The 15,390-nt window shown below is 35.6% G+C and overlaps 2 protein-coding genes across 2 annotated transcripts; both read left to right on the top strand.

The window, feature by feature from the left end:
* Nucleotides 1–365: 365 nt before the first annotated feature.
* LOC107777760 (receptor-like protein 54) lies at nt 366–3,119 on the top strand. The gene has a single exon (XM_016597889.2). The coding sequence runs from the start codon at nt 366–368 to the stop codon at nt 3,117–3,119; it is 2,754 nt and encodes a 917-aa protein (XP_016453375.2).
* A 1,025-nt stretch (nt 3,120–4,144) lies between these two features.
* On the top strand, nt 4,145–10,912 carry LOC142162309 (uncharacterized). The gene is made up of 12 exons (XM_075218647.1): nt 4,145–4,527; nt 5,270–5,483; nt 5,918–6,412; nt 6,572–6,709; nt 8,185–8,475; nt 8,637–8,748; nt 8,831–8,899; nt 9,053–9,109; nt 9,220–9,282; nt 9,374–9,794; nt 10,200–10,613; nt 10,702–10,912. Exons 1-12 carry the CDS (start codon nt 4,145–4,147, stop codon nt 10,910–10,912), a joined length of 2,868 nt encoding a protein of 955 aa, XP_075074748.1.
* The last annotated feature ends 4,478 nt before the right edge of the window (nt 10,913–15,390 follow it).

Genomic DNA, 15,390 nt, shown 5'->3' on the forward strand with positions numbered 1-15,390 from the left:
TGTACTACCACTTTAATTATAATATAAATTAGCTTTTTAAACCAAACAAAAAAAGGATAATAAAGAAGGACTAATATCAAGAAAAGCATCAAGTTGCTTATTTTGACGGGGATGATTCCACTCACCTTAGACAAGTTGTTGCTAGTAAAAGCTTCAACTTTCTTTTCGGGTAACAGTTCCACACGGTTTCACAAGGCTTTTCAAATATGAATCAACTGATGCATCATCTTGTTCTGCTTAAATTAAAATAGTAAAATTATTTATCTGTTAGCAGCCTCAATTTTCCCTTTCTGCTCACAGTCCAAATGAGAAGTCAAATGTTTTCCCAGTTCTTCTTCATCCTACTACTCTCTATCTGCAATAAAATGAATGATGCAATGGCAGCTAATTCCAGCAAATGTCTTGAGGATCAGAAGATGTTGCTGCTGCAGCTCAGAAATAATCTTACTTATAATTCTGAAGTATCCACCAAGCTGGTTAAGTGGGATCAGAGGATTGACTGCTGTCAATGGCAGGGCATCACCTGCAATGATGCAGGGCAAGTTATTGGTCTTGACCTTAGCTATGAATCGTTCTCGGGCAGTATCACCCCATTAGCAAATCTTAAGTTTCTCTCTGTTATCCGTCTTGATGTGAACAATTTATCTGCTCCAATTCCAGAGTTCTTTTTGGACTTCTCCAATCTGACTGTCTTGAGTCTATATTCCTGCAACTTGATAGGGGAAGTGCCTCAGAAGATATTCCAGGTATCAACTCTGCACACTATTAACTTAGCACAAAATGAAATGCTTGGAGGTTCTTTACCTCAATTTCCTTCAAATGGATCTCTACACACTCTGGATCTAAGCTACACAGGACTCTCAGGAAGTATACCCACGTCCATTGAGAACCTTAGCATGTTGTCGCATGTTGACCTTAGGTTATGTAATTTTAGAGGTCCAATTCCATCTTCTATGGAAAATCTTACCCAGCTTTCTTATCTGGATTTCAACTGGAATAGCTTCACTGGTTCTTTCCCAACTTTTAAACTGTCCAAGAACCTCACTTATATAACCTCTGCTGGAAATAATTTGACAGAAATATCATCCGACTGGGAAGGCCATGAGAATCTTAAATATCTTGACTTGGGTAACAATTCACTTTCGGGGCTCATTCCAGCGTCATTGTTTTACCTACCCTCACTTGCGAGTTTATATCTGGCCAACAACAAATTTTCTGGCCAAATAACTGAATTACAAAATGTTACTTCTCCACTAGCAACTCTTGACTTGAGTGCCAACAAATTGGAAGGGCCAATACCTGAGTTCTTCTTTGAGCTACACGAGCTCGGAACTCTTAAACTTTCATCCAACAATTTCAATGGAACTGTGCACTTGAAGAAGTTTACAAAGCTCAATAACCTTGGAAGCCTTGATCTATCCCACAACAGCTTATCAGTTGACACAAATATAAGTGAATCAGAACTTGCCTTGCTCCCCCAGCTTGGTGGTCTATTCTTGGTGTCGTGCAACCTGCAGAGTATCTCCTTCCTCAAGAACCAATCCAGGTTGCAGATGCTAGATCTCTCAAGCAGCCAACTTAGTGGTGAAATACCAAATTGGTTGTGGGAAATCAATGATGGATATCTACGTTTTCTGAATCTTTCTGGCAATCACTTCACACATTTTCAAGAGCCTTATAGATTTGGCATTCTAGATTTCCTTGATCTGCATTCAAATCTGCTCACTGGAGATATTCCACTACCACCAATAGAAGTTAAATACGTGGACTTCTCCAACAATAACTTTGCTACATTGATGCCACCTGACATTGGCAATTATCTTGAAATTGCTTGGTTCTTCTCAATTGCAAACAACCAAGTTATTGGCAATATCCCTTCTTCAATCTGCAAGGACAGATATCTTGAAGTACTTGATTTGTCTAACAATAGATTGAATGGCACAATACCACCATGTTTGGCAGAATTGAGCAGCACACTGAAAGTGTTGAACCTGGGGAAAAACAAACTTGCAGGAAATATACCTCGAAATATTTCTCATAATTGTCAGTTACGAAGCCTTGATCTCAGTCAGAATCTCTTATCAGGTCAGCTTCCTCGTTCTTTGTCCAACTGCACAAATCTAAAGCTAATGAATCTGGGAAACAACAAGATCAGGGATACCTTCCCCTGCTGGTTGAGGAACTTATCCAATTTGCGCGTACTTGCATTCCGCTTCAATCGTTTCCATGGGAACATTGATTGCTCTGGATTGAGTTCCAACTGGACAGCTCTTCAAATCATTGACCTAGCTTCCAATAATTTAGGGGGCATTCTATCCCGAAATTCATTCTTGGAGCTAAATGCAATGACCGTTGATCCAGCTATAGCGCATTCACACTTTGATTACTTGCATTTTGAGTCTGTATCGGTTAGGCCAATTTACTATCAGGATACAGTCGGTCTTTTTCTTAAAGGACAAAATGTTACATTGGCAAAGATCCCCGTCTTCTTCATCTCCATCGATTTTTCAAGTAACAATTTTGTGGGGGACATACCGGAGACAGTTGGAGATCTCAAATCACTTTATCTGCTGAATATTTCACACAACAATCTCACAGGTCAAATCACTCCAGCATTTGGAAATCTGAAGCAATTGGGATCACTGGACCTGTCATTCAACAATTTAGATGGAAATATCCCAGAAAAGCTTGCTAGCCTCACATTTCTTTCCGTCTTAAATTTATCATATAATGAACTGGTTGGAATGATACCACGAAGTACCCAATTTGATACCTTTGCGGAAAGTTTCAGAGGAAACAAGGGGCTATGCGGGTTTCAGCTGAATAGAACTTGCAAAAATATTTCAGCAGTAGCACCTTCAGAGCCAGAATTTGAGGAGGAGAATTTAGTTTCAAGGACGGAGATTTATTTAAGCCTTATATTAGGATTTGCTGTTGGCATTGGGATCATCTTTCTACCACTTTTGTTCTCTAAAAGATGGAACCAGTCGTACAACAAACTAGTTGACAGATGGATTTTAAGGATATTTGAGCAACGAGATCAAGATGGGAGATCGAGTAAGAGCATTAGCGAACCATCTTGGAAGAAGGCAACGGGGAAATCAACAGGCAGTCATTAGGTTCACGAAATGATTGTAGAGAAAGGTTTATGTTTTGAAGCAATTGCAGTCCTTTTTTGCCAGAATAAAGAAACAGTGCCTTGTACATTCCTCCATCTTGTAATACTTCAGTATATAATTGTTTCCACTTGTGAGTTATCAGTGTTTCGTAGTTGCTGGTCCATTCATTTTGATCGCTACTTATTAGATAGCAAAGTAGTTTGTCAACCCATAAGATAAAAGTTTAAATTTAAAAAGAAGCAATCTTGCTTTCTACTTTGTAATTGTAGAGAACATCAGTGATGATGGCAAGAATTAAGGACATAAAAGAGAAGTCCTAATTTTTAGAAGATTTTTTTGGGATGAAATTGCAGACATTCTCGGACATTAAAGAGACGACAAATTCTTTTAGGTATCTACAAATGTAAATAATACACTGCCTCATTTGATATATACTTGATGTTAGGATTCTGTATATACTATTATTTAAAAATGATCAACTTATGAAAGTTTCCTTAAATGAAATCCATTCAGAATTTTTTTTCCTAATGCTTGGCATTTAATAAAGTGAAAATCTCACTTTATACCTATTAAGCCCAAACTATTTACCTTTTAATACCCATGCCCAAACTATTTACCCTGCCTACCCAGTCGGCCCAATTTATTTACCCAGTCCCCATATTTCACGCGGCCCAATCTACCCATCTTTCCTTATCTTCGATCTAGCCCACCTATTTCACCTGGCACAAGCTTCCCACGCTTTTCTTCGTTCTTTAACAGTTAACAAGTAGCCTAGAGTACAGTTTCCAAATCTCCATAGCCAACCGATGAGAACGCAAAATTCATCCACATTCGAGTTTTTAATTTTTTTTCCGATTTCGTTCTATCTCTTCGTCTAGTACCTATTTTTGGGCGACATTTTTGCTTTGGGTGAAATTTTGCTTCTGAAAGTACATTTTAGTGAAAGTGGGTTTTCAAAATCATAGGATTTTTGTGTTTTCCTTTGTACTTTTGTGAATCAATGTCTATGGGTTGTTGTTTTCTCTATGGGTCGGAAGCATTGCGCGCGTAGATGGTGGCTCCGTGGACAATATCATTCTTCAACACAAGTAGCTGTTGAATCCGTTGCCTCAGCCATGTCTGTTCCTTGTTTTTCCTTATTTTCTGATTCTCAGTCTCTATTTAGTCGTAACCCTAGCAGTAGTCATGTTGAAAACACAATTGAAAATGTAGAATTAGAGGGTGGAAAAGGCAACAATATTAATTCTTCGTCAGTCGATGAAACTCCCTACTTGTCATTACCCGACACAAATTCTGAACCAGTCATAGGAGGTGTTCCTGTGACTGATAAGGGAAAAGGTAAAGTTGTTGAGGATTCTGAGTTAGGGGAAGCCGACGTGAATCCGTGCCTAAAACAGAGACTCAACCAGTAGATGTTGATTGTAGCGATGACTCTCAGTTAAAGAAGAAAAAAATTGGTATCGCACCCAAGAAGGTAATTTTCTTACAATTATGATCTTTGAGATTTTTAATGTATAGTACATTGTTATTTTTTGATTTCCTGTTATGCTTTTGTATTATATTATAGTTATAGTCAGTTGTGTTAATTTTAAGTGAATTCTATTTCTTCAAGTTCATTCTATACATTTAAGAGAACTGTTGTAAATTTATTACGATTTTCATTTATCTATTTATTCCAGCTATCCGTTTCATCAATGTTCAGTGCGTCGTAATAGTGTTAATAGCTGTCAAAATCCATCACTAGATGATTAACTAAGAGAAAATCAAGTACCAGCGAATTTTAAGTTTTTGGGTGAAGTTCATTTGAGCTGTTCTATGTGTATGTTTCTGTGATATTAGCAAAATTTAGGCATATTATTCTGCTAGAAGAAGTAAAAGATATCATTTTGTATACATTGTGTTTGAGCGTGAAGGAATTGAGTGATCTTTTCTAGTATATTGTACAGACCAGTTAATTTCCAATAATGAGCTTGTTAATTTTGGATGGCATATTTGTCTTTGCTATTAGTTTCTCAATGTTTTTGAATCAATATAGACAGATTAAATTAATGTTCTGCTTGAGGTTTAAAAAGGGTCACTGATTCAGTAGTTGTTGTAGTCAACCATATTTATTGAAACCAGAGCTGCTCTTTGTGATTTCTGATTTTCAGCTTTGCATTAGATGGTTTTGTACGTGATTTAGTATTTAGCCAGTTGACAGTGGTGGAGAGAAGCATGGAAGGAATGAGACCGTGTAAGTTAGGAGTGCAGAATGAACTTTTCTTTATAGGTGGCATTGTGTGGATGAGATCAATGGACGAGAAGCGCTGGTACTGTAGCATAAGTTCCTTGTCGAATATTAGCTATCTTGTAGTGCAATTTGATGTGAGTTTATGCTATTCTTTTACTTCCTTAGTAATCTCAAGAATATGCAAGATGAAAAGTATTTTGCTACTATCCTCTAAAATATGTATTTGATAGAATAGTTTCCGGATAATGTAGATTTAATCGCTAAGTTTCTTTTGGCTTTCCCTCCCTAGTAATATTGAATATGCATCTTCAAATGAAACAACTTAAAGTAAGTTTATGCATTGATGGTCACTTAGTATTGCTGCAAATTGTTCCCATACTATTTTTCTTTTGTTTCCTTATAAGTAAAATTTGTAGTTGCCGGAAATTAGTCAGTAGAATTGTATACCCTGCTGGTATAGTTATATGTCGTGTTGGATCGTATGGTAGTTGTAATATTTTTAGTTGATTTAGTTGCATTTTAAGTGAATTCTATTTCTGAAATTATTTTATATGAACATGTTTTGCAGTGTTGGGATTTCCTTGTGCATATGGACTTAGATTATAAACCAAAGGTTGATTGGGATACCAACTGCCATGTTATTCATCAATTGAAAGCGAATTTATCAAAGAGGCAACTTCGACTATTTAAGAAAACATGCTTTGGCTATTTTTTGGATCTGCCACAAGTTATTGTGCAGATTCGGGTTATGCACCATTTGCTTATTAGAGAAGTACATCATGAGGTGAAAAATGAGATGCGGTTTGTAGTGAATGATTCTAGGTTGCGCTTTGGCTTGGGTGAATTTGCACTTGTTACTGGGTTGAAATGTAAGGGTGATACAAGTATAGAGAGCATAACAGAGAATAGGTTAATTTCAAAATATTTTGGGACTGCATCCGTGACATTTGCCCAACTAGCAGACTGTTTTAAGAAGAAGAAATGGGAAACAGATGATGATGCATTGAAGATAGCAGTTCTTTATTTTGTGAACAACTTCTTACTTTCTCAACTCAAAACAAAGGTTATTTCACGGTCTTACATTGACTTGATTGAGTGCGGTGATTTTAATAATTATCCCTAGGGTATAGATGTTTATAAAGCTACAATTGACTCGTGTTCCAACAAGTTTCAAGATAAGCCTTCTTTTTATAGACTCGGTGGCTTCTCGTTGGCTTTACAGACTTGGTTGTATGAATGCTGCCCAAGTTTGGATGGTCACTTTGCTGATCATCTTGGAAACAAACTTCCACGAATTTTGAATTGGGTAGTCATGGGTCAAATACCGAATGAGCGAGTTGCTTTTAAGGGTGTTAAACAGGTGGGCCGGGCCGGGCCGGGTTGCTATTTTTTGGACCCGTACTGGTTACGGTCTGGGCCGGTTACGGGTTGGGGCTTAACGGGTTTAACGGGTTTGGGTTCATCCGGGTAAAAATTAAACCGTACGGGTTACGGGTTGAGGGGGTTGGGCCGGGCCGGGTTTAGTGTATTTTTTATTTTTTTTGTATTTTGTATAACTATTGTAAGTTATATTAATATTTTGTATTAATTTAAAGATTACAAGTTATATTAATACAAAAGTATTAATATAAATTGCAAGTACTACATTTATTTCAAAATTCAAAATTAAAGTTTGCATTTAAAAAATAAATTAACAAAAAATAGTAAAACTAAATTTTCATGCATAATAAATTAACAATACTTCAAAGTAATCTAACAAACTAAAACATTAAGAATAAATACGTCTAATAATTTTAAAATAACACAAATTGTCTTAAAATCTTAAATACGAATTTCCGGAGGACGCTCAAGACAATACTTGATATGCCTCCTTAAACTGCCTGTGCCAGACTCTGAACGAAAATTTAAGACTTGACCACAGTTCTTGCACTTTACTTTCTGACCTTCTTCATTTTCTTCTACCACCTCAAAGTGTTGCCAAACATATGAGCGCACTCTAGAAGTACGAGGCATGATTTAAATTGAATTGAGAATTTGAGATTGAGACTTGAAATCTTGAAAATTGGAGAATGAGAGAAATTGAGATTGGGAAATGAGAGTTGAGTAAAGAACTGAAGAAGAGGGGGTGTATTTATAGTTTTAGAGAAGGTTAATTTTGTAAATTGAAAAAAGGTTAAATTTTAAAGAAAAAAAAGGCTATTAATGCAATTAACCCGTTGGGCAACGGATCCGTGCCAGGTCTTACCGTTGCTAACGGTTAGGGGCCCCCACTTAATTCAAAAAATTAAAAAAAAAAAACAAAAACAGATTGTACCGGGCCGGGCCGGGCCGGTTTAATCGGTACATGGTACTGTTCACATGGACCAGGTTTGACCGGTCCGGTTAACCGTTACCAAAATTTAAACGGACCAACCCCCTCTACCCCTCCTACCTAGCCCCACCCGACCTCCTATGTACCGGGCCGGTCCGGTTTCGGTTTTAACCGGTCTGGGCCGGTCCGGTTACGAGTCAACCCGGCCCGTTAAACACCTTTAGTTGCTTTGCAAATGTGTAGATTGCAATGCGAGCAGGTAATTTTCTCATAGTTTTATTGCCTCTCATAATGTTTTGGTACACTAGTTTAGTCACAGTTGTAGCAATATCCCAGTTCAGTGATATACTCTATTGGTATACATGTATACTATATTGGTATCATGTATACTATATCCCAGTTCAGTGATATACTCTGTTGGTATACATGTATACTATATTGGTATCATATGGTAATAGGGATCTTTTATCTTTCCATACTTTATTATCATTTCTATTTCTAACTAGTGTGCTTAATAATTGCAGCTAAAGAACATCACCCCAACTGATGATAAGAAGCAACTATTTGATGTGCGTGGTCTAAACTTTGAAATTGAAGTTGATTGCACTGACAGTCAGCCCGATAACTTGCAGGTTTTTGGCACTCAATTACCAAAGACACAAAGTATGCATGAAAGTACTGGAGGTGATTCCCAACCTACCAATGCTGAGGTAATGAAGGAGTTACAAGCTTTGAAGCTTTTTGTAGAGACCAAGTTTGAGAAGGTGCTTGCAGCTATTGGTAGGCAGTCAATGAAACCAGAGGGAAATTCAGCGGTATTGATCTTTTATATAATATAATGCTATAGTATATTGTTCAAAGATGCAATATATGCTTATAGGATACTATTCCATTCTTTACTTTTAGTGCACATAGTATTCTTGTAATATACATAATACTAAAATTATTAATTTCTCATTTTCAGCATAAGCAATAGGATAATGATCCTGACTTTCGTGAGATGCATAATGATTATGACCAGTTTGAAAGTGGCCACGTTGGGAATGATCCTGTAGTTCTTGGAGATAGCACGCCCAAAGCGCCTTCTAGTATGTAAATCACAGATTTGATTGATTTTTTTACTGTTGTTTTTTGAAAATAGTACTCTTGCTTATACTTTTATATGTTTAGTATCTGATTTTGGTGGGATTGGTCAAGATGGAGGTGCCACTGGTGTCAATGTGAAGAACGTCACAACAAGTGATGGTGTAGTTAATGATGATTTTGGCTTAGATTCTAACTTTAAACTGTCTGCATCTGCAATTGATTAAATCACCGCCATTACACAACAAGCAACATATAAGCAGTCATCTCATGATGTTAAAAAGTTGGGTCCTGCTCCACTGCTATCAGGAATCCCTGTACAGACACGAGCAGATGTTGTTATTGAGTCTAATACTGCTCCACAGGGTACGATGTTGATGTTACTAATTCTGTAGTTAGTATGTAAATGATAGGTTCTTCATAGTTTTTAAATTTTTATTTAAGTAGTGATGCTGATAATGCTTTTATGTGTTCAGCATGTAGGGTTGATGATGTTGGTCAAGTGGATGTTGGTGGCAGTAATGTGAATTTGCCTTCTGGTAATGTTTTCTATATATAACTTTTCATTCTTTTTTTCTAAATTTATTAACTTTGTATATTTATTTATTCACTAGCATTTTCTAATTTAAGCTCCATGTCGACACGGGGGCGATCTTCACTTGGATTCTGATTTTGAATATACTGATTCTCAACTTGATCTAATTGATGCCATTACACAAGGAGGGAGACGTAATGTAAATCAATCTGGAAATGAACTAACAACTCGTGTTGTAAATAAGTCTAAACCTGATCAGTCGGTATCAAGAAGTATTGTCCAGATACAAACAGACGTTGAAACTACTCATGCAGTTTTCGCACGGAGAAGACGCCCCGCAGCTGTAAAACAGTCGCCGTATAGGAATGACTGGCAATCTGGTATTAGTGCAGTTGGGGGATCCTCGAAGGTTATCAAAGGAAGATTTCCATTTGTAAATGACATTTCAGAGACTGTTGATTTTAAGCTTACGACTGCATTCTCAAACTTTGTTGAAGCAAACATGCAATTGGGAAAGTGCGTATTCGTTTCCATGTACTTTTATTTTCATTTTTTCTTAATGTTTGTTGTTATATTTCTTATCCATATCTTCTTTTATACGAAATAAGAAGTGTATTTATCTGGTGATCAAAAGCTAGAGCCTTATTTTGACTTTGAAGTTGAACAGATTGATGATAAAAAGTTTTTCCATACCTTAAACTATTCTGGCAGGCCGCTCTCTAGTTCGGTATGTGTACTTCTTTTTATTTTTGTTGTTGTAGTAGTTCATTCATATTGTTAGTGGTAGTCATGTTTTCTTCCTCTTTTTTTGCAGCACTTGAATATTATATTCTACTATTTTTGGAAGAAGGCGAAATATGGAATTAATATGCCAATCAAAGTCACAACTACAGATACTCTTTTTTATAATATCATTCAAAGGGTTTTCACAGAATTTGTAAAAGGTGGGAAACAAGATCATTTGATTGATAGATCAGACGATATCATGGAGTACATGAAAGGATTTAGGATGCATTGCAACACTTCATGGTACCAGGTTGATCATATCATTTTTCCAATTAATTTGGCAGAAATTTGGCATTGGATATTGGGGTGTGTTTCATTCCACAAGAGATGTTTTTACGTATATGACTCGCTACGTAGTCGAAAGCACAAAAAAGCTATTCAAAAAGTGGCAGAGGCTTATGCTGTGTTGATCCCCCTATTTCTAGTTAGTATTGAATTTTATAACCAAAGAAGTGATATTGTAGTAGAAAATGGTCTGCACATGGGAAATAAGTTCACTGATCCTTTTGAGATTGAACTGATTACAAATCTGTCAACACAACAAAATTCGTAAGAATAGTTACTTTGTTTTCCTCATTCATATTAACATTTTTACTTCTAATTGATTTTTATAGTCTATTCATTTGTTTTATTCCAGATATTGTGGAGTATATGTTGCTTGCTTTGCTGAGTATATTATTGAAGATCTTCCAATCCCTGTTGCTAATTTTGATGTGGATGGTCTTCGAGCTAGGTTTGGTATACTGTTGTGGCACTATGGGAGGAACAAGCAGTTGCATGGTGAATCAAGTGAATCCGAGGCTCCAGTAACACCTAAAAAGACTCGTGGAAAGAAACGCAAGAAGTAGTATAGATCTCTTTCTGGTTTTAGTTAATCGTATAATGAAAACTTTGCAGGATTTTAATAGTTTTTGATGAAGTATGGTATTATTAGTAGTAAATGACCTTCTGCTGATTCAAGACTGTAGGAAACTTGTGCCTTTATAAAATATTTCCAGCTGCTAATGTTTCTTTTGTCATATTTAATTATTCTGGTTCAGAATATGTGGTATAGATTTCTTCAAGTACATGGGGGTTATGAGTTTAGTTATGTCTCTTGATGCTGAAAATTTGCTGATTTTGTTTCTGATTTCAGCTTGTTTTATTAGGCTTTTCTTAGGCTTCTTCCATAAAGTTGTTGGTTTATTAGGATGTCGAGGTCCATTCCTTTGCCAGAGGGTAAGGTTTAATGGATTCTGCAAGTGAAAATTAGGGGCAGATGAAGCGAACACTTCCAACAACATACAAAGTAGTTGTGACAGAAGTTAAATGATCTGCTTTCGAATGTGATGATGGTCCAAGCTTTAATGTTCATCTGTAGTTTTAGCATAGATGGTGTATTAGTGTAGTAGAACTATCTACCAATCAGGTATACTGATATACCATTTGGGTATCATGTTGTATTTGACTCACCTTTCTTCCTTCAGCAACTAGATGTAAGTACTGACATGAGTTCCAAAGCGTGCGCATTTTGGGTATCACGTTGTATCTGGTGCACTATTTGTATTTCTGCGCATATTTTGTTTTAGCTATATTAGTGCAATACCACTATATACCAGCGAGGTATACAAATATAACATTTGGGTATCACCTTGTATTAATGTACCTGATGATGTACAATAACTGCATGTAAATGGCTTCCAATTTCTTATACTTCAATACAGACATGAGCTGCAAAGCGTGCCCATTTTGTTAACAAAGTATGTACAAATGTTGTATTTGCAGCACCACTTCTATTTCTACACATATTTTGATACTAATAAGATATACAGATATACCAATAAGGTATACAAATATACCACTTGGGTATCACATATATATTTTAGCATCTTTTTTCCTGCAGCAACTAGATGTAAATGCATCCCACTTTTATATACTAAAATAGAAAATAAATAGATTCTTATTGAAAATACAAGTAGCCATATAAATTTGTTGCCAAAAAGTAATTTCTCAAAGAATCATCATACCAAATATATGTCTAGTGCAAAAAATGCATTTTATTTTTTTGCAATTCAAATGCTATGATTCTACGATATATGAGTTCTATAAAAACATTGAAGCATTATATCAATCTCTCTTTGGAATATTTCGGCATGTTCTCCGGTTGTGTCCTTTTCTCCCGCATAGTGCACATGTAACTGTATTTCCTTCCCAGCCTCCTATGCCTCTCTTCTTTTTAGGTCTTCCTGGTTTGATTTTTTCTTTTGGTGGAAGTACCACTTGCGAAGAGACATCTTCTGGAATTTGCCACATTGTTTCATCAGGCAATGGATTTACTGGTATCTCATTTATTTTTAGCAAGTAGTCTATGCTGTAGTAATCTGAGCAATACTTGTATGAATCCATATGGAATTTTTGTATAACTGCCATTGCATGTGGACATGGAATATCGTCTAGCTGAAACCTCCCACAAGTGTAGTTTCTTTCATGTAGGCGCACCACATTTCTTGTTTGGCCATCAATTACTAAATGTAAGAATTCAGTTGATGGCAACACCTAGTATAATTTTAATTAAGAAAAGTCATTAGCTATATGAAGTAATAGTATTTCTTAAATAACAATATTCAGTTGTTTAGTGAAATCACTAAGGTAAAAAGGTAAAAATACAGTACATGCAGTGTTTTTATGATTTTGAAAATGCATACTATCATCATTTGTGATAAGATAGTATTATCTGCCAATTTTTTTTAATACTTTGCACCAATCTTCATAAATGATTCCACTGCATCCTTCTGATTGGTGTAATTCTATTTTTGAATCAATGTTGTCATAAAGTCAAGAAAATTCACAACTGGGAGGTCTCTTGCGTGCTTGTTTGCTGCATTTACTGATTCCGCAATATTTGATGTCATGGTCATGGTTCTATTTGCCTTGGAATGCGTCCGGGACCATTTTTCATATCCAATATTCATCAGGTATGTTTTCACTCTACTATCAATAGCTTTTAACTCTGCCATATGCCTGTTGAATTCTTCAACAGTGTATGCTCTTACTAACGCAAAATATACTTCTTTGATTTGTTTTTGGCTTTTCCTGAAGTTTGTCTTTATGTTGTTCCACAAATGGAACATACATGCACACTGAGGGACTTCTGAATAGACAATTGAAGTTGCTTTCCATATAGCATCATGCCTGTATGATACAATGCACATTCCCTCTCTTTGTCCATAGGTTTCTCTGAACTGCACGAAGAATCATTCCCACGATGCATCATTTTTCGAATCAACAATTGCATATGCAAGGGGTAGAATTTGTCTTGTAAACCCAAAGAACAAAATATCAATTACAACACACTATATTAATTTAGCATTTCATATAGTAGTATAGTCATAGGTAGGTGCAGGTGTGTAACAAAACAACTATATACTCTGTTGGTATACTTGTATACCATACTGGTATCATATAATATTTGCAAATATTTTTTGTTTCTTTAACTGAATATAATTGGATTGTACACAAAATATTAATTTAGTATTTCATATAGTAGTATAGTCATAGGTACGTGCAGGTGTGTAGCAAAACAACTATATACTCTGTTGGTATACTTGTATACCATACTGTATCATATAATATTTGAAAATATTTTTTGTTTCTTTAACTGAATGTAATTGTATTGTACACAAAATATTAATTTAGCATTTCATATAGTAGTATAGTCATAAGTAGGTGCAGGTGTGTAGCAAAACAACTATATACTCTGTTGGTATACTTGTATACCATACTGGTATCATATAATATTTGAAAATGTTTTTTGTTTCTTTAACTGAATGTAATTGGATTGTACACAAAATATTAATTTAGAATTTCATATAGTAGTATAGTTATAGGTACGTGCAAGTGTGTAGCAAAACAACTATATACTCTGTTGGTATACTTGTATACCATACTGGTATCATATAATATTTGAAAATGTTTTTTGTTTCTTTAACTGAACGTAATTGGATTGTATTCTTACCCTCTGCGTCTTGCGTGGAAGCCGTGAATATGGTCCCTCTATATGTTGACTTTAAAAAACTTCCATCAACTACAACTGTTGGCCTACAATAGACCCATCTTCTAATCGATGCATATATAGCTATGAATGCATACAAGAAGCTCCTATCTCCTTCAGTGTGTAGTCGTGTCACTGATCCTGGGTTAGTGTACTCTAACATATAAAGATATGTTGGCATTTTCTTGTATGATTCACTTGGTGATCGTCTCAATAATTGCATTGCTTTTTCTTTTGATCTCCATGCTTGCATGTAGCTTAAGTCCATACCATATGCTTTTTGGATGTCTCTCTGGATATCTGTTGGTGTATATATGGTTTTCGGGTCAACAAGTTTATCTTGTACCACAGCTGCAACAAAAGCTGAGACAACTTGCTTTTGTGAACAAAATCTCTTATCAGTTAAACAACTGTGGACAGAATTGAAATCCGTCACTTTGAAAAGATTTGATGCTCGCAGGCTTGATGCTTTAAGTCTCCAAGTGCATCTTTCATCCACGCATTCAAGGATATACCTGTTTATAATACAAATACAGTTATGTATAATGTTTTATTGATAAAAAACACACACAAAAATCCGTACAATTATATACTCACATGGTATACTCTGTTGGTATACTTATATACTGTATCAGTATCATATTTTGCTGATAAAAAATATAGACAAAGCAGCATAATTCTATACTCACATAGTATACTGATTTAGCATACATATATACTATATTGGTATTATGTTTTACTGATAATAACAAAGACAAACTAATACAGTTATATACTCGCATAGTATACTGATATAACATACTTATATACTATACCGGTATCACTGATTAAAAACACAGACAAACCAATACAATTCCATACTCGCATAGTATACTGATTTAGCATACTTATATACTATATAGGTATCACATAGTTTTTTACTTGAAAACATGCAGACGGACCTTCTTGGGCATGATTTATGAACCCGATATTGACATTTTTCTCTAACAGCATACTGTTTCATAACGAGAGCCAACAGGTTCTTGTCTTCATAAATTTGTCCCTTTTCAACATTTTGATGAAATTGATCAGTTATGATGTTTGCATCATCAAGTTCTAAAATGGCGTCATCTCCTTCTTGCACATCAAACGTAGTAATCATATCAGTGCTTTCAAATTGTGCAATTTCTGATGAAATTTGAGCAACATCGAAACTGGAGGTGCTTGCAGCTATAATGTTTTTAGCAAACGACACACACAGGGGAAGTGTTGTCATCCCTGCACTTGATTTTTTCAATTCCATGTAAACACTAACAC

This window comes from Nicotiana tabacum, chromosome 7 (assembly GCF_000715075.1).
Source record: "Nicotiana tabacum cultivar K326 chromosome 7, ASM71507v2, whole genome shotgun sequence".
Lineage (NCBI taxonomy): Eukaryota > Viridiplantae > Streptophyta > Magnoliopsida > Solanales > Solanaceae > Nicotiana > Nicotiana tabacum.

What these genes read in the sequence shown, in the direction of transcription:
- LOC107777760 (XM_016597889.2), top strand. Translation starts at nt 366, where the DNA reads ATGAATGATGCAATGGCAGCTAATTCCAGCAAATGTCTTGAGGATCAG.
- LOC142162309 (XM_075218647.1), top strand. Translation starts at nt 4,145, where the DNA reads ATGGGTCGGAAGCATTGCGCGCGTAGATGGTGGCTCCGTGGACAATAT. An exon ending in CTTTTAAGGGTGTTAAACAG is followed by an intron (nt 6,710 to 8,184) that starts GTGGGCCGGGCC and finishes TAATAATTGCAG; the next exon opens with CTAAAGAACATCACCCCAAC. An exon ending in TAATGTGAATTTGCCTTCTG is followed by an intron (nt 9,283 to 9,373) that starts GTAATGTTTTCT and finishes TTCTAATTTAAG; the next exon opens with CTCCATGTCGACACGGGGGC.